This window comes from Pseudorasbora parva, chromosome 2, assembly GCF_024679245.1.
Source record: "Pseudorasbora parva isolate DD20220531a chromosome 2, ASM2467924v1, whole genome shotgun sequence".
Lineage (NCBI taxonomy): Eukaryota > Metazoa > Chordata > Actinopteri > Cypriniformes > Gobionidae > Pseudorasbora > Pseudorasbora parva.
Window position 1 is genome coordinate 30333134 of NC_090173.1, and position 27588 is coordinate 30360721.

Sequence of the window (27588 nt, forward strand, 5' to 3'; positions counted from 1 at the left end):
GATTTAGCTTTTTACACCCCTTTTCTCTGCTTACAAATAATAGATTATTGTTGGGATACATGTAGACATCTTTCTCCGTTTGAAAATATTTATTTCAAGATCAGTCTTTACATCAAATCATCTGTAGAATATATGCTGCTTTAAATGTTTTATTCTGTCATGATTGTCAGCGTTTAGGTAAAGGGGTGGGGTAAGGACTCAGATGCAAAAACAATAGGCTTTTTATTTAATAAAACTAAAACTACCCTGAGTGGGAAAACGGGATCTTTGACTTGACTGGCAGGGAAACACACAAGATGGAACTTTTAAAGATGACCTGGCACAGGGATGCAAAGTGCAAACACAAGAAGAATATATAGGTAACAAACAAGACAGGTAACAAGGGAGAGCAGTTGTGGCAATAATCAGATAACAAAAAAGATGGGGTTACACAATATACATGAGCACATGGCACAAAGAAACATACATGATAAGCCATGTGCTCAAAGAAAACAAGACACAAACATGCAGCTAGCTCTAACACTCATATTGTTTACACAAAACATGACAACAACACGTAGCCAGGATGCGAACACCCGCTCCTCACACAAAACAACTCACGTGGAGTCGTGGACAGAATAATGTATTTGCCCGAGCGAACCTGCTAACCGCAGGCTCACTGTCACAACAACAAGACAATTCAGTGTCAGAGCTCTGTCACAGCTTTGTCAAGAATAAACAGAACCCAGACAATGATTAATGATTTTTAAAGGGTCATGAAACCCCCCTGCTGCAGCGGTGTTTTTTCACACCTTCGATTTGAAAAAGCTTGTTAAAAGGGGAGTGGTCGACTGTGAAAATGTGGGATGGTATTGTGTGGAAAGAGGGAATGTTTGCATAAATAGGGGAGTGTCTGTCAGTAGGTGCTGAGCGGTTCTGAGACATGTTCTTGGTTCACGTTGGCATTGTTTACCACAGAGAGATTAAATGAGGGATGAGTACAGCGAATGAGAGAGCTATGAGTGGCGTGCAGCAGAGATCGCAAATCATTCAGCTCTTCAAAGTTCAAACCAGCATAATTCAGTGAGAAATGAAAATAAATGTTATTCTGCATGACGAAATATTTTGCAAACGTGATAAAACTATATTTGTCCAAATATGCACGCTGTTTGGCAAGATGAACAACGCGCCGACGTGATAAGAGAACGTGAACCACCCAACATGCGATGTGATAAGAGATGTGTAATTCTAGATCGGGGTAAAAGCGAAGAGGTTTGAGGCTAGTCTCGACCGCGCATCTGAAGCAGAGCGACGCGCGCTGGGTTGCCGTGACGATCCGCGCTGCCTATCACTCGGCAGCTAAATCTAAATTTGTCCAAATATGCATCACACTGTTTCACTAAGAGCCCGAACACATGCGGTTTAGTGCATGGCTGTGACGACAAATAAAACGGAGAGGACGTGGCTTTTGTTCATTGGCCTACAGATTACAGATTGGTTATTTTGCACTCCTGACATAGATAGTCAACGCTTGCAGGTTCGGCGTGCGATTCCTCAGGTGAATTTTACTTTACCGAGCCTTTGTAGCAAAGGCTTCCACAGACGGCGCCGGTTACAGCTCGCTCGGCGCCCTTTACGTTACTTCGTATCAGCACAACGCCTAGCTTTCCTCCGTGACTTTTCCGCACGCTGCTTCCAAAACTTCCCCACCATATCTCTACAATAATGATGTAAGACGAGCCTGACAGAAGTGACTGTCTCATGCATATTAACTAAATTATCTTGTATGCATACTACAGCGCAGGGATTGGACTGAATGAGCTTCATGTCATGAATATATATCGAGAATTGCTCAGAGCGGTCGACGTCAGCATGTGCCCAGCTGCCCATACTTGGGCCGAAAAGGCCGTGCCGACGTCAGCATTTGTGACGTTGCTCCGACTAAACTTTTCAAACCGGAAGACAGAAATCGCTCTGAAAAATGCAAAAATAACTATTTTCACATATGCATACCATTAATGAGTACCCTTAGTGTTTTCAATGATGTGCAGCCTATACATATCTGTTTACATCTCAAAAAAAGTGTTTTGGGGTTTCATGACCCTTTAAATGATGGCGTTTCTCATCTCATGTCATTTATGTCTGTTTGCTTTTGTCCATATATTAAAAACCAAAGGAGTTAATGTTGTTTAGAACCCAGTTTTCTTCAAAATATATTCGTTTGTGTTTAAAAGAAAGTCGTAAAACAATACAATTATGTTCAATTTGTTAACATTATTGTTAATGTATTATCATGGACTTGCTGGTTTTAATAAAGACTGAGCACTTATGTTTTGAAGTAAAACACATAGAACAAAAAGTGTACTTCTCTTCTTCTGTTGAAGAACCAGAATACAAAAATATGCTTAGAGCTCCACCTCCACCTAGCTCCACCTCGAGACAGCTTGATAACTTAATCAGCTTTAACTAAATACACATAATTATTCCAGTAAGTGTATTTTTTTCAACACGCCTTCTCACTCGCAAACAGAATGATTAATTAACTGATTTCACTCCAGCCATCTGTCTCTTTCTGAACTTTTTTTTCTTCACTCAGTCCTTTAGTGAATAGTCAGCAACCATATCTTTAGTGCTGCAGTATTTCAAGTTTATGATTTCACTTGCAATTTGCTCTTGAATGAAGTGGTGCTTGATGTCAGTGTGTTTGGTACGTCCATGAAATTGAGGGTTCTTTGTAGGGATGCATGATATGAAAAAATGTAACATATACCGATAACAGGTAATTAAGTCCTTCTCATGGTAGATTTTGTTACAGGCACCAATAACCAATAAATTCATATTTTATATTATAATTTTCATATAATCTGCAGTTTGTGCACCCAAGAGAATAGAAAATCTAAGATGCACTGATGAAACTGATATTTTAGTAGCTCTGCCTTAACTAGAATGGCAAACATCAGTAACTTAACTCATTAACAACACATTTATATTCAAGTATATTATGCATAAAGAAATGCATCTATTCAACCTTAAGTACATGAGGATGAGGAAGGTATAAAGACTTTAAGTCACTTGTTTTTCAAATAAATCTTAAATAAAATGCATTTGTCAATTGTCAACCTTTTTTCATTCAATTACTTTGTTGTTTATAGCTTTTAGCCTTCTCGCCCAGAATGGGGACATCGACACAATGACTTATGCTTGTAGCTGCTTCCCCGGCTGCTTCATATTCTTTTAATACAGACATGTTCAGATGATGACGTAATGAGCGCAACACAGTTTTAAAGCTGTATTCACTTACACTCTGAAAGCAGATGAATCTTAGAAAAATCAGACTGATTGTTTGATTTACCAGCAAGCGATGAACTATATTCATCTGATATAGTTATCGGATTCCATTTATTTATTGAAGCAATAAAAATGTGTAATTACACCAATATTATCCAATAATTGATCTGTCCAATAAATATAAATATCTTTTTTATTATAAAATATATAATAAAAATATGACGGTCGAACAGAAAACATCAAACTCGAGAATGTGATTAAAATAAAATAATATTGAGGAGTCTTTGGAAAATTGTGTCTCACAAACTTTATTCAAATTTAGTCATTTCAGATGTGTTTGAACATTTTCAGACTTGAGCATAGTTACGCTAGTTATTTATTTACAAGTATTTACATTTTTTTACATGATTACCAGATCTAGTGTGAGGAAATAAGCACAGAAAGGCCAGAGAGCTGCTATGTGATGCACATGATCACACTCCCCATCCTCATCATCAAAGTAGACGGTGTAACGTTAATCCACATCTGGTAGCTGAGTGCTTGCTCTGGTTTTAACGAAAAGGAAAAGTTTTAAAGGGTAAAGGGTTTTAAAGTTAGTTCACCCAAAAATGAAATTGATGTCATTAATGACTCACCCTAATGACATTCCACACCCGTAAGACCTCCATTACTCTTCAGAACACAGTTTAAGATATTTTAGTCCCAGAGCATATGCAGTCTATGGACACTTTACTGTCTATGTCCAGAAAGGGAATAAAAACATCATCAAAGTAGTCCATAGGCCCTATCTTGCACCCAGCTCAATTGACTTTGTACACCAACGCATGTGTTATTCCTATTTTGCACCCACAAAAAGCGCGCTTTTCCCTCCACAGAAGCACGTCGCTAAACTAGTGAATGAATTTAGTGTTCTGGCACAAACAATCCCTGGTGCTATTTTGCTGTTCCATTAAACAATTGCGCCACTGACCAGAAAAAACCTAGTCTAAAGTCAGTGGCGCGTTGCGCGTTGTTCATTATGCTATTTTAAGGGCGCATGCTTGACCATAATGTATAGCGTGCACAACGCAAATACACTTTGCTCATGTAATCTACACAGATGCAACAGTTATTTTTGCAAATCATAAATTGTTACACTAAAAAAATATTAACACATGAGATGACGGAAATCATTGTGGTGTGCCACGAAGAAGTGAAAAAATAGGCATAAATCTAGCTTACAAATTATTCAGGCTAATTGTAGTAATTAAGGATCAGACCTGTTTGCCCAATAGTGGCAAGACATGATATGATAAAATATGTATATAAGGACATCTGACAAATTGGTTTGTCCATCAAGAACCAGGAAAAAAAATCGATTGAAAAACTGAAAAAACTGTTTAACCGACGCTATTTTGGGTGGGTTTCTCCCATCCCCATACAACATAACTTCTCTGTCTTTCACTGCTCTTACAAGAACATCAGTCTCCTCGGCTGTGAACCGCTCCTGGCGTGCGCCTGGTAAATACGCCATAATAATAGCAATCCATAATGGAACTTGCGCACCTGCTTTTAAAGGGAATGTTGGATGACGCTCTGATTGGTTTATTCATGTTACGCCCAAACCACACCTATGAATAATGAAGCTACTTCAGACCAACCCATTTTTAATTTGCGCCGGGCGCAAGAGCCATTTATCCCGCCGGGAAAATAGCAACAGCGCCGAGACCCGTCCACAAAGTTACTTGGCCTTCGCGCTTTGACACTTGCGTTTCAGATCGTTAAAATAGGGCCCCATATGTGACATCAGTTGGTTGATTAGAATCTCTTGCATTCTACGGCCAAACGGTCATGAATCATCGCCAATGTCACGTGATTTCAGCAGTTTGGATCACGTGTCAAACTGCTGAAATCATGTGACATTAGCGATCTGAATCATTGATCGATTCACTGATTCATGGCCGCTTGAATCTTTATTTGAGGTTTGAAAACAAACGTGGAAGAGAAGACCATGCTGAATAAAGTTTTTGTTATTTTTGGACCAAGATGTATTTGCGATGCTTCAAGAGATTCTAATTAACCTACTGATGTCACATATGGACTACTTTGATGATGATGATGTTTTTATTCCCTTTCTGGACATGGACAGTAAAGTGGGCATTGACTGCATATGCTCTGAGACTAAAATATAAAATATCTTAAACTGTGTTCCGATGATGAATGGAGGTCTTACGGGTGTGGAACGACATTAGGGTGAGTCATTATTGACATCAATTTCATTTTTGGGTGAACTAACCCTTTAAGTAAGGGATAATGTACATCCAGACAGTTGTTATCGCAGAATAAACCCCGACAGAGTGATCAAGCAGAGGGGTCTTGCATCACTCTGAAGGGGTTTATTCTGCGATAACAATTGGCTGGGTGTATATTATCCCGCTAATTACACGGCTACTAGTCTCAAATAAATTAGACACAAAATATTGTCTTGAGATTAAATATTGTATTAGCTCTTCCGCAAAGCTTCAGCAAAGAAAAACAGTTCCAAACTGCTCTAAGTCTTTATCTATTGCTGAAGATTTGTTTTTACCATATACTAAATGTTGAAAATGAATGCTGAAAGGGTTAGTTCACCCAGAAATGAAACCAAGCCTATGATTTACTCACACTCAAGTCATTATAGGATTATATGACATTCTTCTTTCAGACAAATACAATCAGAGTTATATTTAAAAATCCAGGCTAACGTTAATCCAAGCAGTAGTTGTACAGCTGTACAGCTGTCTGTCAAATAACGTGCTCCACACGGTTCCGATGGGTTAATAGAGGCCTTCTGATTCGAATGAAACTTTATAAAGGAAACCTGCCTAGAAGTCTTCCATTGTGTTATTCAGGTGTGTTGAGTGGTGTGTTATTCAGTTTTTACGGTTGTTATCTGGGAATAACATACCACTGGAATGCGCGATTAACCAATCAGAATGAAGTATTTCACAGAGCAGTCAGTGTAATAAAAGCTTATATCAGACGCAATAGCCGATTTGAACAAGTGATATTCCACAGTGGCATCCTGCTTCACCGTCGCTGCACTGCTGTCGTCATCGTGTAAAGCCTGCCCCAACGTTTCTGATTGGTGCCGATTTCGACGGATTGGAAATGGGTTTGAATGAGCTCTTTGCCAGACTACTTGCAGAGCAAATCTAAATTTTCCGAAAGTTGTCTGGGATTTCCCAGGCTACTCAGCTTCAGCAGTCTGTTTCTTGCTTCTCTAACTCACAGCTGTACCGCTGATTTGAAACATGTATCCTGATACAGATTTGCAATCATCTTGGTCTCCAGCCCAATCTGTATAAAAATAGATATAAAAATCTAATGCATTCCTTTGACTTGTCTTTCCTACAGTAGTCCTAGATTCAGAGTGTCATTCAGGTATCTCATGATTCTTTTGAAAGCATGCAGCCCAATGATTCATCGTGGGTTTAGCACATAATCTTGCAACATTCTTCACAGCATAAGAAATGTTCTTGTTTTTGTCAACAAATAAAGTAGACTACCAGCAGCAGACTGAAACTGTGTCAGATTCACCTATTCTTTGTCATCAGAGTTCATGTCTACTGGTGTGCTTACTGGCTTTGAATTTTACATTATGAATTTCGCCAACAAATTTTTGCACATGTTGTCTGAGCCATCCAGACCCATTTCCTTTGGCAACAAAACCTTCAGGTTGTTGCGTGTACACATCCTCCTTTTGTTCTCAATTCAGTAAAGCTGCCTTGACATCTGTCTGATGCAGATTTAATCCATGCTGGACAGCCAGAACAATTATTTACTGACTCAAATCTGACTACTGGACTCAGTGTTTTGTCATAGTCTTCAAGCGTTTATGAAAACCCTTATGTGATTAGACTTGCTTTGTATCTCTCAGATTTTCCATCAGCATCATCCTTGACTTTGAACAACCATTTACTGCCCACTGCTTTTCTGTCTTTTGGTAGTTCTACCAGGTTCCACACATTGTTGGCATACAGCATACAATTTCTTTCTTCATAGCTTCCTTAAATTTCAAATGTGGTTAAGACAACTTTTACTGTTTTGAGTTTAGTTGTCTGGTTATAAGTGCCACAATACAAGCTACAAGCCTAGCTTAGCACAAAGACTGGAGGTAAACGGTTACATGTAATCTCCATCTGCTCAGTAAGTGACAAAATAATGGCAAATAGTTTCCTATTTAGGCCTACATGTTGTGAGGTTACATTGTGTAGTAAAACCGACGGAAAATGAAAAGTTGCAATTTTCTGGATCGATATGGCAAGGAACGATTCTCTTATTTCTGCACAATAATGAGGTAACTGAGCAGTAGGCTAGATGGAGCTGTTTATCTCCAGTCTTTGTGCTAAGCTAGGCTAGCAGTGGGTGCATCAGACAGAGTTATGGCACGCACAGAGATGAGAATGGTATGTATGGACTTATCTAACTCTGGGTGTTACGGTAAATAAGCTAAAGTCACAAAAAGTTGGTGTGTTCCTTTAAAGGAACACTCCACCGTTTTTAGAAATAGGGTTTATTCAACTTCTTTCCTACATTTAGATATGTGGGAAAATGCATTTTTGTCTCAGTGCATGCATTGTTTTCGTTTGGCAGGGTCACCGCTAGCTTAGCTTAGCATAATAAATGGAATCCTTTGTGGCGAGCTAGCATGTCTCAAGTAAAAGTGATCCAAAAAAACCCCCCACCTAATTACTTCTTGTGGCCTGCGTATTCACAACAAGTGAACATAGTGATGCAGATTTCCTAGGCAGATATTGATTTGGGAATATATTATGCGGAAGTACAGATAAATCACTGCTACTTGGGCTCCGAGATACCATGGCTCTCATGTTCACATCCTCCGGCTGTTGAGCAATTGCAATGTGTTGCGTGATATCTCTGCATGTGCTTCCCCATAATATAGTCCCAAGTCAATATTTGCCTAGGAAATCGCCTAGTCTTTATCTGCATCGTTTTTTGTACTCGTTGTGAATACGCAGGTCACAAGAAGTAATTAGGTGGGTGTTTTTTTTTTTTTGGATCACTTAGTTGGGACATGCTAGCTGGCAACATAGTGTTCCATTCATTATGCTAAGCTAAGATAGCGGAGACCCTGCCAAACGAAAGCAATGCATGCACTGAGACAAAAATGCATTTGCCCACATATCTACCCATATCTACTAAATTGATATGCGTACAAACGTTTTGTGAATCAGGCAGAGATTTTTCATGAGAAGTTCTCCTGTGCATACCAATACGAAAGAATCTGCACAATTATCATTAGTGAATGAAACCCAATGATCTCACTGTCTCCATCAGTGTTTTTTCATTCATTTATCTACTCCTTTTTGCACAGGAGTATTCAGTACTGTAAGCTTATGCTGAACTTTCTTAAATTGGGACTCTTGAAACTCAGACGAGGTATATTCTCCTCCATTATCTGTGCATAAGACTTGTCTTCCAGTAGATTTTTCTGCCATGGCTTTCCATCCCAGGAACTCTGAAAAATGTCATCTTTCCACTTTAAAAAGCCATACATAGTTAATATTCTCCTCAACAATTTCAGGAAGTATTCAGCTCCACCCATTGTCTTACTACCTCCAGACCAAGCTCAATTAAAAATTGTACATTGGTCTGGGGAGTCTGCTCTGTATTTTCTACTGCATAAAAGGCGTGATAAACGAGCATTATTCGAATGAGTCTATGCAATTGGATAGTCCTTCATCCAATCAGAAATCACCGGCAGATCAGGCTGGGTTTACCCAGTCTACTCCACCCAAGTATTTTGCATTCATTTACAATATACATCACTTTGCACTAAGCCAAGTGGTTCAATAGCTCTTTTGCGATCACTAGTTGTGCTCAACTTATCAACTTACTGCCACTATTGCTTTCCTTCAGCATATGAATCACAGAAGTCTATGTCTTTGGCACAAAACCAAAGTCATCAACTAGACACTCATTGCACAGCTTCTTTAGATTCTGTACACCTAGATGATCATAACATCTGTCAGGTTTGTTCCTTTGTCTCTTTATGCACATTTACATTTTCTGTTAAATTCACTTTCTCTAGAAAATACAAAATAGTGACTGCCTTCTTTTGTTGCAGTAACAATCAGACTGTGATTAACATTAGTAATGCAGCATCTGTTCTCTGTGAAATTGACATTTTTTTCAAGACTGAGTTACCTTGGACACACGCTCAGTAAGATGTATGATTATTTTAGTCCATACAAAACATCATTCAGCTTGCGTTCTTTTGTCTTACCATCAGTCAATGTCATCTTTAGCCACACATCTCCATGGCCTGTTGCTTCAACGGAATAATACTTTCCCAGTATTACTTCTTGTGAGGGTTCTAGGCTTTTAAAGTCAATAATCTGTTTCTTGTCATTTCACATGTAACATGTTGCTTGCAATCTTTCCATGATGACCATTTTAGCTCTACACTTGCCTTGACTATTTCAGTCAACAACTTGGTGTGCTCTTGAACAGTCTCCATATTTCAGTTGCAACAAGTATAGTGTATGCATCACTGCTAGGTTATTTACCCAAGTTTTCTACTGAAACTGATCTGACAACTTTTTCCACGATAGCCACTTCTTCAGTAGAACACAAAAAAAGATTTTTAACTCCAACTGTTGCTCGTATAATGCATGTCAATGTGGTGTTTTTTATGAGAGCCACTATGAGAACAAAAAGCACATACACATATGAATCTATATTAAACCCTGTGGCTCGTGGCGACACATTGATGACTTAAGATACGAAACGATCAGTTTCTGCAAGAAATTGAACAGAATATATATTTATATTTTTTACCTTATATCAGACGAATCTCGCGAATTTCAGATGAATTTCAGACGAATTTCCAATGCCATTACTTACGTCAAGTAAGGTCAAAAACCCGGCGAGATCATAGATATGTATTTAAATAGATGGCTCATTCTGATGGCCGATCTGCGCAGGTACTACTAAGGAATTACAGACTTTACAAACATTACTCACAGACTGATATATTTCAAAAGTTTTTTTCCTTTTCATTTTGATGATTATAATTGACAACCAGAGGTGTCAAGTAACGAAGTACAAATACTTCGTTACCTTACTTAAGTAGAAATTTTGGGTATCTATACTTTACTGGAGTAATTATTTTTCTGCCTACTTTTTACTTCTACTCCTTACATTTTCACGCAATTATCTGTACTTTCTACTCCTTACTTTTTAAAAATAGCCTCGTTACTCCTCTTTCATTTAATCTTGTTTAAAAAAAAAAATGCAGATAAATCGCGTCATCCGGATAGTGTGAATTTGATTGTGGTTGGATGAGAAGTGTAAACATATACCAAACCAACACCCTATTGGTTACTACGCGATCCATCGTGTCTGCACATGACTCAAAGCACAAATCACACACGGTGTTGCCAAATTGGGCGGGTTCCAGCGGACGAGCACGCACTTTCAGTCAATCAGCGATCAGCAGGCAGACGCGCTCATTCATGACAGCCAGGTTTTTAGCGCGATAACTCGTCGTAGATGTATATTCAAGTGATCGCTATGCTAAAGTGGCATACATACAGTATATATATACACAACCCGTTTCTACAGTAAGGAGTGGGAGAGTGAACCAACTCTCAAACGTGGAATACACCTGTGACTCGAAGACTCTTTATAAATATAATCATGATTCCTGTCCATCATACACTCAGGACATCTGCAACTAGCAACCCCAACAGCTGCTGAAAGAGGTTTGAATCAGTTTTGACTGGGCTAAGTGCATGTTCTATGAACTTCACAAGGGTAGGCCTGATGTAGTTTTGTCAGAGCAAAGCTAAGCGCATTGTTGTTATTTTTTGTCGGCGCATTATTGTACAGTAATTTATCAATGAATTACGCATTTTGGCAGTGGCATGTGCGTAGATTACGTGGGGGACGGGGGGGGGACGGGGACGGGGACGTGTCCCCCTCAATCTTAATAAAATGTATTTTCGTCCCCTGCACTTTTACTGGGTCTCACCGATTCTAGTCGACCCGCTTCGAGCGGGATTCGAACCAGCGTTACCCTGCGCGGCGACGGCCAAATTAACAGGGACGCTAAAGACAGCCTTCGATCTCTAATCTCGGTTGATAGAGCGCTATTTGAGGTCACGGGCAAGTGTATTTACATAGAAACCAATGTGAATACATTAAGATTTAAAATCAGAGACAAAAATTTATCTATGCATGACCTGCTGTCATTTTATTCGCATCTAAATATGAGGAGTTCGCTCTCACAGAAAGTCCAAATTCCAAAAGCGGATTCGTAGAAGTAATACCCTGTCACGCTGGAGCTGCAGCTGAAGGAAAACAATCGTTATGAGTGATGAAACGTGACGAAGACAATCAGACGAGTGCGACAATATATGCTTTATGTGTGTTTTTCAAGCCATCTCAATGTAGCCTATTTATTGACAATAAAGCAGCCTATAATGGAGCTTTTTTTAATGTTAAGTATCTTCTGCTCACCAAGGCTGCATTTTTTTAATCAAAAATAGTTAAAACAGTAATATTGTGAAATATTATTACAAATTAAAACAGCCTTTTTTTTCTATGTGATCAAAGCTGCATTTATCATTAGTTCAGTCTTCAGTGTCACATGATCCTTCACTAATCACTCTCATATGATGATTTTATAATCAACAAACAATTATGATTATTATCTGTGATGGAAACAGTTGTGCTGCTTTAAAATGTTGTGGAAACCATGATACATTTATTTTTTCAGGATTCTTTGATGAAAAGAAAGTTCAATGGACAGCATTTATTTGCATTTATTAAATAAATTATTATCTTTTGTAATATTAACAATATCACTTTTGATCAATTAAATGCATGTCTGATCAATAAAAGTATTAATTACTCTCTTTTTAATTTTACCACAAATGTTTAGATGGTTTCCACAAAATTTAAGCATCACCATGAGCAGCACAACTGATAATAATCATAAATGTGTGTTGATCATCAGATCCTCATATGGGAATGATTAGTGAAGGATCATGTAACATTGAAGACTGGAGTAATGATGATAAATTCAGATTTGATCACAGGAATAGGTTGCATTTTACTATATATTCTTTGAGCCCTGCACAGGCCCTGCACAATCCTATGGCACACTCCTGCAGTCATTAAAATCGTTCAGCTTTGATTGTAATGTCCAAGTAGTTAAATTTCGTTTAGTTTCTTTATTAAAGTTAATTTAGAAAAATGTTTGGATAATTTGTTTGTTTGTTAATTTTTTTTAAAGTGACAACCAAGCAGTCGGCGGCCGACAGTGGGTATGAGGTTAGGGGTGTAAAAAAAAGTCAGGGCCCGTAGGGCTCTAAAGCGTCGTCAATCTGGCAACACTGATCACACATGTAGCCTACATTTACATTCCAATAAAGGTTATTGATAACATTACTTATAGGCAACTAGTCATCATATCTTCCGCTTCAGGAAACACATGTTAATGCTCAGCAGTACACATAATGGTATATTTCCATTGTACTAAAATGCATTCATTTTCAATGGGTATATATGCGGCTGAAACAGATAGCCAGTGCCTCCCAAATTTTTCAACATTAACATTTTAATATAACATTATAGTCAGTATGGCCTTTAGAAAAGTTTTTCTTGAGGAGGTGGGGTAGTGCGCTATAGGCCCCTGTGGTGTGGCCTAAGCTTTTGTCTTTAATGGCATTTTTTCCTTACATTACTTTTACTTTTATACTTTAAGTAGTTTTGAAACCAGTACTTTTACACTTTTACTTAAGTAAAAAGCTTGAGTTGATACTTCAACTTCTACAGAAGTATTTTTAAACCCTAGTATCTATACTTCCACTTGAGTAATGAATGCGAGTACTTTTGACACCTCTGTTGACAACTAAGGAAAATTCAGTATCACTAGAAAATTTGAATATTGTCTAAAGGGTCAACATTGAAGACCACTAGTGCCACACTCTAATCAGCTAATTAACCCAAAACACCTGCAAAGGCCTTTAAATGGTCTCTCATGCTGCGTCCCAATTCGCCTACTTATACTACGTCCTAAAAGTATGTACTTTTTTTGTGAAGAAAAGGTATATACTTTTGAGTGTGTAGCAGAAAAGTATGCAAGCTTCGGGACATACTACTTCGCCATCTTTAACGGACTGTCGCTTAGCTACGTGCATCCCGTCACCGTTTAACTGCCCTGTCAATCATCGTCAGATTCGTCACAGTTCAAATCCTCCACATTCAGATTAATCTCCTACCGTATCGGAGAGAAATGTAGCCGCTCGTTGATCTGCCATGTGTGGGTCTTTGTGGGTCAGAGACTCTCCTCATGTGTTTGCAGTTTAAATATAATGATGCATTTAAAAGTTAATGGCCAAACGTGTCATTACAAAAGTTCACAATGCTGCTGCAGGTGAAATATAATGTGGACAACACTGAATAAATATATTTTTGTCAGGTTAAATATTGATAGTTGGTCACTCAACTCCTTTATCTAAACTTCTCTACTTAACCGTCGAACTCACACATCCGTCATGTTTGTAGTTTTTAACGCTTTTTATCCGCGTTTGTAGTTCTAATCGAATCCTCGTCCAACTCGCAATGGGTTGTGGGCAATATCAGCCGTTAGAGTGCCCATCGATCCATACTGTGAATTCGGACCGGAAATAGTAAACCATCCGGGAATCTTTGGAATACTATTATCAACATACTACGATTTGGGACATACTAATTCTATTTTCGAATACTATTTAGGATGGATAGTATGCGAATTGGGACGCAGGGTCAGTTTAGTTCTGTAGGCTACACAATCATGGGGAAGACTGCTGACTGCTGAACAGTTGTCCAAAAGACGACGATCCATTGACAGACCTCTGTGTCCAAGCATATAAATAGAAAGGTGAAGGGAAGAAAAATATGTGGTAAAAAAAAAGTGTACAAGCAATAGGGATAACCGCACCCTGGAGAGGATTGTTTAACAAATCCCGTTCAAAAATGTGGGGGAGATTCACAAAGAGTGGACTGCAGCTGGAGTCAGCGCTTCAAGAACCACTGTGCACAGACGTTTGCAAGACATGGGTTTCAGCTATCACATTCCTTGTGTCAAGCCACTCTTGAACAACAGAAAGCGTGTTGCCTGCGCTAAAGACAAAAAGGACTGCTGAGTGGTCCAAAGTTATGTTCTCTGGTTAAAGTAAATTTTGCATTCCCTTTGTAAATCAGGGTCTCATAGTCTGGAGGAAGAGAGGAGATGGACACAATCCACGTTGGTTGAGGTCTAGTGTAAAGTTTCCATATTAAGTGATGGTTTGGGGTGCCATGTCAGATGACAGATTACAGATTAATCGACTCCATGCCACGCCACATTGCTGCAGTAATTCAGGCAAAAGGAGCCCTGACTATGTATTGAGTGCTGTACATGCTCATACTTTTTAGTTGGCCAAGATTTCTAAAAATCCTTTCTTTGTGTTGATCTTAAGTAATATTCTAATTTTCTGAGATACTGAATTTGGGATCTTCCTTAGTTGTCAGTTATAATCATAAATTTAAAAAAAAATTAATTGAAATATATCAGTCTGTGTGTAATGAATGAATATAATATACAAGTTTCACTTTTTGAACAGAATTAATGAAATAAATCAACTTTTTGTTGATATTCTAATTATATAACCAGCACCTGTAACAAACAAGTTTCACTTTTTGAATGGAATTAGAGAAATAAATAAACTTTTTGAATTTGATTTCTCAATGTTAAGTGGTCTCTTAATTTTTCCCAGACTTGTATGTTAATAACACACCTGCTTCAATAGCAAATACAGCTTTAAGAACAAGCGTGTTACAATAGCACTTTCCCTTTATGAATGAACATACATATAACTGAATCAACACTGACCTGACTCAACTGAACAATGAATGTTTACTATTGTCTTTTTAGAGCTGCTGCTGCACAGTTGCCAATGACAGATTTAACGCACATTTGCAAATTTGATTGCATAAGCCTAGCACAAGCATTTACTGAAAATGACTAGAAGCCTAAGCGACACAATGGCCTTAGCAACAAGCCTGTTGACAATACCCTGATAGCTTAGCAATGTGCATTAAAAAAATTAACTTAGCTTAGCTTCATGTAGAAATCCATGTGGAACGAATTCCTTTTTCTAAATTCCGATTGCACAATTCCTAGATGATGTGGTTTCACCATCCAATATCGCCATTAATTAAGCTCTGGATAACGCGATAGCTGCTGATTTTACTGAAGAAGGTTATGTATGCTGTAATAGACATTGTATTCTTATAGTATATTTGATCAGCTGACAGTCAGCTCATGCGAGCTTGACTAATCTGACCTGCCAGAACTGAAGCTATGCTTGGTATGCTGTAAAAGTTCATTGGTATTGTTGCTATTTTATCAACTAATTTGAAAAAAGTAAAAGTTTTTATCATAAAGTTTTACCTATGCAGTTGATTAGCGACTAAATTATATTTAGTTATGTTAGTTTGTCATCAGCTATCAGACTAACAGTAACTATAGTATAACATTGAATTGATTGTTAGCCACAAAAGGAGCATGGTAATATGAAGCTGGATTAGTGAGACAGTAACTGATGGTGTAGACATACAAAGAGAATTGACAAAAAAAAACAAAAAAACATTCATGATAATCAAACACAAACAGAAAGATAGCTTTATAATATTCTACCATCCTAGATTTCTTTAATTAATAAACACAAAAATGAATGAGCAAATAAAAAAAAAACAAGTTCCTTTTCTGCCGAGTTGTTGTTGCTGTGATATCACAACCCCCACAGCACGTTTAAGATGAATGAGATAGCACGGAAAGCAAATTGTTTGTGATATAAATAATAATTCCAGAACCACTCAAGGCTTAATCCGGTCCAATTTACATTGCTTAAAATCAGCGCTTGCATAAACAAGTCCGCAAATGGTCCTTTGAATTGTTATTAAGTTCTAACAATGGCAATCTCATCTCGCCCAGTTCCTTAATGTTTGTTTCTTTCATTCCTAGTCAGAAAGCTTCAGAAGCTTCTTTCACTCTTTGCTTTTTCTACCCTCCCGGCCTTTTCCTTTATTATTTCAACAGTATATTCCCAAGTAGTAACCATGGTAACACTGGCTATATGCAAATGTAGTCTTGATAGATTGTGTGAGGTTGAGGAGACAAATTAAAATCTATTTAAAGAGGAAAAGAAAGTGCATATATGCACGCTGCAAGACGTCACGTGACCTGCGCTTACGCATCCATTCGGTAGCGATCACCTATCATGGACAAGTTAAGTGCAGAAATAATTTCTCATTAGTGATGTGGGCTGATAGTATGTGAAAGTGTGCCGCTGTTTGCTAGTTTGCTTTGACTGGATTAGAAAGCAATGATCAGAAAGCACCCCATTCACCCGGCAATCATATATGCTCACAAATACCAATGGATACATGCTGATCCCTAAAGCCCACTATTTTGTGTCTCTAAACCTTTTGAAGTCTTTTATTAATATGTTTGAAGAAAGGAAACCCATTAGTTTCAAACACAATCTGTAATATTGTGCTTCTGTAGATCAAATGTAGGACTGAAAGGGAACGGATGAACAACTAGTGCCTATTTTAGAAAGTGAGTCATGGAAGCATTAAGGAGAGGTTTGTTTATTGCTCTTTTTAAAGTGATCTTTGGTGTGCACTTTAGTTCAAAGTGCCTTTAAGTCAAGTCATTTCACTTGGTGGCCATATTTGAAGCCCCTCTTGGGGAGCTTTTTCAGTCATGCAAGTGCAGCTCCTAACTCTTTGAATGAGGAAACACAAAATTCTCCAAAACTGTTCACCAAGCTAACTATTAAATTTCATATTTGATACCACCAATGAAATCTATCAACAATTGTCTTATTAATGTGGTTTCTTATGTTAAAATATAGTGTAGCGTGTAACGGGTCACACTTGTATAATGTTCGATATGTGCCGGTGGATCAGAAGGTAGGTGTGTGTGACTACTGAGAGAGGAAAAGCAGCACAGCAGATAGGTAAAAATCAACAAAGAGGCTTGTTCTTGATTTAGTTAAGAATTTGTATTAGCAAATATTATCTTATCCTTTTTTTGTTCTTTGATTTAAGTATGCAAATGTTATTTTAATATCACAATAATATATATGACATTTGCGAAATCACTTTTTGGAATTTTCAGACAATTGGACTCATAGTTTGAACAGTTCAGCTCAGTTGGTAATCAACTTTCTTACACTTTGCACAATACAATAATAAAATAAAACATTTGGAAAAAATAAACAGTGTGTCAGTTTGGATAAGTGATTCAATTACAAGATTCAGTGAATCGTCCATGAATCAAGTGATTCAGATGGAAACAAATTTGTATTCTTTTTAAATGATTCAGTTCAAAGTCAAATGTCTTTGTTGAAGATTCAGATGAAAAAATTAAGAAGAAAAAAACAGATCGCAAAAATTGTACTAATAATAATTTTCCGAAAGCAACAAAAGAAATTCTCCTACCAGTTGGCAGTTCAGATCTGTGGGTGGCTCGCCATGGTATGGTTTGAAGAGATTCTCCATTTCAATGTAAAGAGCTTTGAGTGCCTTGAAAAGTGCTATATAAATGTAAAAAAAAAAAAAAAAAAAAAAAGATTCTTAAATGTATTATGTACATTATGGTATGTTAATTTGCATTGCGTCTCATGTACGGAACAGGATAGGAAAACTCTCATAGACTATCTCAATCTCTCTATCTAAAAAAACAAACATAAAAAACAAAACAGCCTTGTAAAAACACTAGGTAGAAACAATCATAAATCTTCAATTTAAACTTCTCATAAACACAAATGACATGTATGTACTTTAAAGAACACATTAACATTTAAATATCACCCTGTCTCATTTCTTCAACTCTTTACTGTTCTCATGTAATTAGCTTTAGCACACGTTCAATTTAGCACTAGCTTGTATGCTATAAACATGGCCTATGTAAACACACTGTCATCACATTCATATAGTCATATACTTTTCTTTTGCATATCAAATTTATATTTGAGATATTATGCAAAAATAATTATAAATGAAAGAAGTTCATGCACTGGATCTTTCTCCTGTCTTATTCGCTAAAATAATATGCTAATATTACGAAGAAAATAACTCAATTTTACAATGTTTCATCTTCGGAACCGCGCTCGGATTTATATGGTAAAATCAATGTTATTGTTACTGTCTTTACAGTGTGTACAGTCACAGCATTAGGAAGCATCCGGAGCTGAAGTTCAGTAATGTAAATGTGCATTTAGCTTCTGAAACGTGCTATGTATATGGTAGACCAATCACAACAGACTGGGCCATCTGGCCAATCAGAGCAGAGTAGGTTTGCGGAAAGGAGGAGGGAAATTTTCTACTGAAGTTGTGATTATGAGCTCATCACGTTCAAATTTTGACTTTTTTTTTTTAACTAGGAAACTAGCATTCATGATATTTCCGATAGCACTTAAAGGCAGCATTACAACGACTAATTCCTCCATCAAGTCGTTTGAGAATCATTGAAAAATGTGGTGATGCACTGTATATTGAGAAAATGTGTTTTTTGACCTTTGATACATGTACACCTGTTGTAGGAGCCCTCCAAAACAAAATAACGAGCCTTTAAAATGGCATAGTGAAACTTTAAACTGTTTTGCCACATAAACTTGTGCCTGTGATGGCAAGGACACCATAGGTTTACTGTAGCAATGCTCTTGTGCCCATTGACTGCTTATGGTCTGCTCAACGTGACTGCATGGGTTGCATTGTGTATGGAAACAATAGGGCTTGTGAGTGCCAGATTAAAGACATTCAGAGGCCAGGCCTTGAAAAGTGTAGTCGTCCTTGTGCGCCATAGGTTTTCATAAGTCTTTTTCCTCCACTTAGCAGTGACCAACTTGTTTTTGCTGCATTTTTCACATACTCTGCACACTTTCTGAGATACCATTGACATTGTCAATGTGCTAAGGTTTAAAAAAAATATTCAGTTGGTGCTTTTCTGAGGAAAATCTTTTTAACTAAATGGCCTTGGCACATCTCAAATTGACAGACAAAGTGGAACGAACTGTAAGTGTCCATTAGCTTGTATTTTCACTTCATTCTGTATTGGAACAGAACAACAGACTTGCACGGCTGATTGTGGCATTGGTAGCAGATAGGAAAGTGGAAGAAAATCTTTGCAATCTTTGCAAATAAATAGCGTTATAGCCCATGTATTCAACAAGAGACAAGCAAAGAGAAATGCCGTAAGCTGTGTCCCAAAGTGAAGGGCGTGCACTTCGAAGGCCGCATTTGAAGCTCAAAGGCCGTCCCAATGTGAAGGCTGCACTCTCCGAAGGCTGGTTGCGTCGCAGTGGTGCGACGAAGGTTGCCACAATAGAGGGAATGCTCGTGATGTCACCGTCAGCTGGAGTGACTGCGATTACGCCCTACTGAGTGGCAAACAGACTGAGAGATGGCACTGGTTTACAGCGTGAATGCAGTGAAAACACAAAAAAACAGGCCCGGCCACAGAAGGGGGGTAGGGGAGGCTTGTCCACGGACCCAATGGACATCGCTGTTCCGGACATGAGAAGGACTTCATAATGGCATGTAATTTAAACCACTGCCACCTGCGTTTTTTTTTTTTTTGTTTTTTTTTGCTTTAGAGGGAAATGCTGCCCATAAATGCTTGTCTAGGATATGTAATCCTCGTAATCCTCTAAAAATTCATAATAATAATAGCATATTATTAGCAAAAAGATTGAGTGTGTATCTGTATTTGCATTCGTCAAATGATTACATTTCCAAAGTTTTTTCGCTTCGGTGAGTAATGTAGCCAATAACGCAGTTGGCCTATCACAGGTGTTGAATTTGGAATCCACTCGACGCTCGAGTGTTTGTCCAGGTGCTGAGTTCAGTTAAACACGCGTGTCAATTGAAACCCCTCTTGGGGTTGAAGGAAGGAAGGAAGGAAGGAAGGAAGGAAGCAAGGAAGCAAGGAAGCAAGGAAGCACGGAAAGAAGCAAGGAAAGAAGCAAGGAAGCAAGGAAGGATTAAGGAGTTTTTTGTTATGCAAGTTATTTTTAGGCTAAATGTAACAAAGTAATTGCTGTCCATTGTTATTGATTAGCTTTTTTGTAATGTAGGCTTATAGACCCACGTTAAAAATGAAAAAGTTTGATAGCCTACATTATTTATTTTTGTAAAGCAAGTTATTTGTAAATTAACTACAAGTAATACATTGTTTTTGTTTTCTTTTCGTTATGTAACTTGAAATGGGCTAACTAAAAGAGAAGTGATTGGTCTGTACATTAATGCAAGTTATAATTTGTAGCCTACATTACAAATTCTACAAATATGTTCTTGTGATGCACATTAAAATGTGTAAATGAAAAAAAAAATTGGTCGACTCATTATTACTTTGTACAACTATTTATACAATATAACTTAAGTTTAACACCAGAAATAACATACATTTTAATTAACAGGTAAAACATTAGAAAACATTTGTATTGAGCTGATCGGGAGACCCTAGTGGAGCTGGACCGGGATGGACTGCACAATAGGCCCTGGTAGCCTATAAGCTCTGCCAGTGGGACATCCTCTGGGATGAGTGCATATGTCCACTGTCCGCAGGTTTGCTGGACTGATCATTCGACGGCTGTCATGTTATTAAAATTTACAATGCATCTGAGATGATGCCAGTTAAATATAAATAAGTAGCTACTTAAAGACCTGTACACGTACCTGTAGCTTAATATGAATGTGAAAATATTTGTAACAGTTACATTTAACATAAGAAATAAAATGTTAGGCCTAGTTGCTATAGTTTAACGATTAAATATTTAATCATAAGCTATATTTAGTCTAAGGTCCAGTCTCCCATCGTCGCAGGCTTTGAATCATTTAAAAATATTTTTTTTTTTTTAAAACACAATCCCCACACAAACATCCGCTGTCAGTTGACACAAAGCTATAGGCCATTTAACAACGCTCGGTTCAGTGTTGCCTGGAATTGGGCTGCTTTAACACTGTGGGTTGTTTGTAGCATATAGTCCACATGTTTATTTTGTCTGTGATTCCGCTAGACTTTTGATTAACAATTGGAGAGGTTTTGTTGTGCAGACCTGGCAACCCTGTCCATCGGAGTGCACTTTGTGCATAAGTGCACACCCTTCACTTGACAGCTATAGAGTCTAGAGATGGACTGATAATCAGGAGTGAATTCATTGTTTTAATCTGCTCCTCTGCTCCCTCTAGTGGTATCCAGAAGTGAGGCACCATTGCCCTTCCACTCCAATTATTCTGGTTGGCACCAAGCTCGATTTGAGAGACGAGAAGGAGACCATCGAGAAGCTGAAAGAGAAAAAACTAGCGCCGATCACCTACCCACAGGGTCTTGCATTGGCCAAAGAAATAGGTGAGGCGACAGAGGTGGATTTGTTCATTTTATATCACTGGACGACAGTACACTACTGTTCGAAAGTTGGGGTCAGTACAACTTTTTTCAAAAGAAATACTTTTTTTATACTTTTATTCAGCAAGGACATAAAATATACAGTGACAGAAAGACATCTATAAAGTGCATGGAACTTATGTAACAAGGACACTGTAAAATAAAGTGTCATTAAATAACCTTACTCACCCCAAACTTTTGAACTGGAGTTTGTTATATTCTTCTCTGACAATAAGGCATAAACAATATTTTTGTTTGTACTGTTGTTTGAGCATTAACAGTTTAAAGTTGCAACAATTCTACTGTAAATCTGTTTATAGAAAAAAGAGAGGGTGAGAGAAAAATAAGGTTTAAGATACAAGACAAATGTCCACTCTTACAAATAAAGGTAACCGGAAGAACCAAAAATGGGTTTATAAAGTGATGCCATAGAAGAACAATGTTTGGCTCCCCAAATAACCATTTTGTGAAAGGTTCTTTAAAGAACCATTTTTTCTTACCATGTTATAGTCTAAAGAACCTTTTTGCACTACAAATAACATTTTGTGCAATGGAAAGGTTCTTTGGATATTAAAGGTTCTTAATGGAACCATAAGCCCTGCCAAAGAACCATTTAAGAACCTTTATTTTTAAGAGTGTATGCACTGTTTACTGTCTGGTTTCTTTGTAACATATAATTCTGTAAATACAAAAAAAATACAAAGCACTGCATATATCAGGCTACAGATTTAAATGCTAAATGCAATTTGTTCTCAGTGTGATTTGAGCTAGCATTTGGGAGAACACATGGGCTAGTCCTCCTACACGTCCAAGATATGACAGATTTGCGCACACCTAATACACCCAGACATCTGGTGCGAACTATCCCACTCAGAACGGATCAGAGATGATTCTACTATGCTTAAAATATACTGTATATAGAGAGAAAGGAGGTGATATTAACAAACGTGATGTATATATGTGCATGTGTTTGTGTGTGAACAGATGCTGTGAAATACCTGGAGTGTTCTGCTCTTACTCAGAGAGGTCTAAAGACGGTGTTTGATGAGGCCATCCGTGCCGTGCTTTGCCCACAGCCCACCAAAGTCAAGAAGAAGGGCTGTGTGCTGCTCTAAGGATGCACGGTACATTTTCATGCGTGTTATCGTTGTGTTGAGACAGAAAAAGTCTGAGAGGGAGAAGGCCATGCATAAAATTTCAGATGTGACCTCAATTATAGCGAACAGCTTTTGTTCTATTGCTGCTTTGCAGTTGTCGCACCTTACAAATGCGCTTCCTCCAGGAAGTTAAAGACAGCTATTCTGATTCACGTCAAAGGCTATTCTTTAAAAAAGAGGATGTGAGGAAATGCAAAAAGAAGGACATCCACTGACCTTTTGTTCTTTCTGCCTCCAGATTCGTCACTGTAAAACAGGTACCAGAGAAATCCACTGGTTTTCTCCCGCAAACCAACAAGGGATGCAATTACGTTACGAAAGCCTTTCTTCTCCTTTTAGCTGAATATATCACATTGATGCCAATTAAATAATATTGTTGTTGACAAAATATTTAATCATATTTTAACTGATGTATTATGTTATATTGAGACTGGTGTAGCTGAGGTGTTCAATCAGATACACCGTTTCAGTTTCAATTCAGTGTACTGTTTCCTTAAGATGATATAAAACAACAGATCATTATTTCTTGACCAAAAACAGCACAAGTACGTGTTACACAGAGCTGAATTCAGAGGGATTTTTTTAAGACAAAAGAATCACATCCATATAATACTTATAAAATTATTTTGGGCAAATATTTTTTAAAATAAACCACATCACTCTGTTTCCAGACAGTTGTGTTTTTTCTTGTCTTTAGATTTCACTCACAGCAGGTATATTAAGCACACACTGGTTTTCACTAACTGTGTTTGTAATTCCTTGACAAAGCTCTTTGTTTCAGGTGCTCTAAGGTGCCAATTATAATGCCAGATGCTGAGAATATGATATAGACAGGCATGATTTCCCCATTGAGATGATTTCCCCATTCATTGCTGAAATTGTAACAGTAGAAATGTTACTTCTCTGTTATGATATAGCACTCTCTCTCCTTATCAGCCCTTAATCTTCTCTTAGCCATGTGGACTTTGTGACATGACAACGCTGACTTCAATGCGACTGCCGTGAGCTCACATCAAAGTGTTGCCATTTTCAGCAAGTCTAGATGTGGTATAGTCTTCATCTCGTAGGTTTAGTAGTAAAACAGGTTCCAATGATTCTGGTTTTGCCATGTGCAGCATGCTAAATTCAGCACAAATTAGGGAGAAGATTCACACACACACAAAACAATTCAACATTATTTAACTAATATTTTAAGCTTTTATGTTTATGATAATAAATTAAAATTGTATGATAACAAATATGAGTTTGCCGCATAACAGACCAGCTAAAATACCTCGAAGCAACTGAAAGTTAAACATGACTGTGCTAACTCTTACAATAAAAATAAGGTGGATATTTTGACATTGTTTCTCACGATGCGACAGTAACTGCCGGGACTTGAACCTGGATCCGCCGGCATGAGAGTCGGACGCTCTAACAAGGAAGCTAAAGCAACCTATAGCATCAGTTGCTAGTGTCTCTTGATGTCAGAGGAGTGAGGTTTACTTGCACAGCAATTACTAGCTGGCCTCTGTTACACTAACCCCCCTAAAACTCACTCCCATCCGGGTCACGGCACTAGTTTATCCCAACCTGATTGAACCACCCGCTCCAAGTGAGACTTGAACCCCGTCCGTTGGCATGAGAGTCAGATGCTCTAACAAGGAGGCTGAGGCCAGTGACACACTGCAAGCTTGGCGTGAGCATCTCGGCTGCGTGGCATGTCCATTTTTATTTCGGCTCCCATGTTAACAGGTTAGAGCATGCACACTGCCTGCGCGACACGTGCGGCCGCGCTGAAAATGCATGCATACTAGAAATCGAACCAACGGCTATTTTTCACGCAAGCATGTTGGAAGCAAGCGTTTCCATTCAAAATACAATAGGAAAAGATGTTTAGATGTCATTTTGACACAAATACATTTTAATAAATTACATTTTGATGTTTGAAAGTCTTTAGGTTTTGACATAAATGCAGATATAACTGTGATTTAAATAAATAATAATAATTATAGATTTTCAAATAATACACGTCAATATAGAATGAAATACTCTGCAGCCTATTTTGCCATCAATACCATAGTATGGTCAATACTGCCGACGTTGTCTTTGCTGTATCAGTAGGCTATATAGTTATGTTTAATATAAAGTATAGGCCTTCCCTGTGTGTCAGCTAGCATATAGGCATATAGGTGTGCAAAAGGCATATAAAACGTCATGCGGCTGACATGCAACATAAAACGCCACCTTGCAGTGTATCTCCGGCTTAAATGCTTACTTGCTGACCTCTGTTACATGACTTTATATCTCAGTTTGATTTAGTTAATATTTTAATTGTTCTCACAATTAGCTTCTTCTTTTTAACTGAGGTCGCAGTGACAGGCACACACAAATCGCACTTTCCCATCTGACTGAATCCAGATGATTAAGTAATTTATCGCTACATTTTAGAGTTTCATGGGGATTAATTGCCTTCTAAATGTAAATGTGGTCCCTTTTCTCATAGATTTAACCATGCTTAGGTTTGTAATAGTTATCAATGGCCCACTCATGATATCCATTTTATAATTTATGGCTATAGTTCATAAAAAATACTCAATGTAGCAATCCAGAAATATCTTTATCTTTAGTACAGAGCCACAGCTCTGAGCAAAAACACCATCAGTGTGAAAGCACAAAGCACGCTGTTAATTCATGTGGTGTGAAACTAGCCTTATGGTGTTTTCAAACTGTTAACGACCCAGTTTCATGATAAACCAGTTGATAGTTAAGCAGTTACTCAGGATCGCTCACCATGACAGAAGGTTGCGGTACCATGTAATTACATTAATAAACCAGGACAGCATGAAATGAAAAATATTACTTCGATATTTTTCTGTTTTTCCTATGCTGCAAGACATTTATTTCAATGACTCACAAGAAACCGGTATGACTCGCATATCACAGCGACTTATAAATAAAGCACTCTAAGAGACAGCCATGGGGTCAGTGCAATGACCAAGGAATGGAATCGGATAAAAAAAAAAGAGGAGATGAGAGAGAGAATGAGAGGAGCACAAACACAATCAAGTGGAGTCAAGAGAGATCAGCTTCCCATCAGGCATCTAAGGGGTTATAAATTATGTGCCGACGTGTGTGGACGTAAACAGGCTTCAGAGGCTGGGCTGCACTCTGAGATCTCGTGAGGTATCGCCTGATCTTCAGAAACCTCCCAGTCAGTTGCAGTGTGATGAGACGAGAGAGCAATCCCATCGAAACGCCACCGGAATACCAAATTGATTGATTATCTTCAAAAGAAAGGAAGAAATGAGAAGGCTTCTGGGCAGAAAGCTAGACGGATACATAGGCTACATAATTCGAGTCTGATGACGTGCAACTCGTCTGTCATTTCTTGCTCCCACTCTCATTTGTCACTGCACTGAATGAAATAATCGGTTTTAATACAATAGTAATCCATCAGCATCAAATTGTATGTCAGTGCTTGAATGAAACTTCGTTAAAATGTAATTTTTACTTTTTCATTTAAAAGTAGACACAGGGGGTAAATATTTGTCAAATGTCTACTGCTATCGCCACAGATTTACTCATCACAAACATTTCAATATTTAGTGCACTAAATACACTGTATTTGTCTCAAAATAAAGAAAAGGATAGAAAAAGGAATAAATAAATAATATTCAAAAAAGTAAATACATAACTGAAATGACAATAGATAAATGGGTGGGTGGAGTGTTGCTTTGTTGGATGACGCCCCAATGTAATGTGCAGGAACATTTTTTGCAGGAACCAATCACAGACTGACTTATCCACATGGCGCGCTATTGGCGGGTTTAACACAATGACAGATAGAGGAACAATGGGTCGTTGGCTCGTTGTCCGTTGATCACACCTCTCAATGTTCAATTTTAACTTGAGCTTGGTCTGGTGATAGCCAGACAAACTATTCTTGACATATACTGTTTGAAAGTAAAAAAAAAGAGTCTTCCAAGTCTTCCAGAGTCGCGGCCAAAGCTGATTCAAAAGACCGCCGTTCGCCAGCTTCTTTGTTTACAAGTAGCACATAACTCTGCCGTCATTATGTTAAGCCCGCCCACCGACTCTATACACGATGTGATTGGCCTGACCAGAGTTTGTTTTTTACAGCTCAGAAGTGTATTGAGAGTTCCTAGACGACACTCGCGGCAGATTAGATTTGCTGCCGCTAGGGTGTGTCTAGATTTCTAGGCTGTTTAATGCTTCTATAGCCTAGAAATCTAGACGCACCCTAGCGGCAGCAAATCTAATCTGCCGCAAGTGTCGTCTAGCAATTTCTTAATACACTTTTGAGCTGTAAACGCCAAACTCTGGTCAGGCCAATCACATCGTGTAGAGTCAGTAGGAGGGGCTTAACATAATGACGGCCGAGTTGCGTTTGCGTGCTTCTAGTAAACACAGAAACTGGCGAACGGCGGTCTTTCGAATCAGCTTTGACCGCGACTCTGGAAGACTTGGAGTTAAGCTTTTCTCTGAGAAAAGAACAAATAACGGCACTGGAGTCATTCTTAAGAAGGGAAGATGTGTTCTGAGTTTTGCCGACCGGATACGGCGTACGTTTAATCTGTCAACTAGCTCTGCTTCACCTTCGTTGCTCTGGTTGGTTGTAGCGCTATCCAATTGCGTTGCCAAGAAACACCAACATATCCAAATGATGTAAGGTCAGCCTTGAACGGAGTGTAC

The 27588-nt window shown here is 38.2% G+C and overlaps 1 protein-coding gene across 1 annotated transcript in view; it reads left to right on the forward strand.

Moving 5' to 3' along the window:
- The window catches only part of rac2 (Rac family small GTPase 2), a 32959-nt gene extending 9392 nt beyond the window's left edge, over positions 1 to 23567 (forward strand). The window contains exons 5-7 of the mRNA XM_067415118.1: positions 21541 to 21700; positions 22721 to 22860; positions 23132 to 23567. Of these exons, the coding sequence (XP_067271219.1) occupies positions 21541 to 21700; positions 22721 to 22851 (291 nt within the window). The 3' untranslated portion in view covers positions 22852 to 22860; positions 23132 to 23567. The remainder of the gene's footprint in view (positions 1 to 21540; positions 21701 to 22720; positions 22861 to 23131) is intronic.
- Positions 23568 to 27588: the final 4021 nt, after the last annotated feature.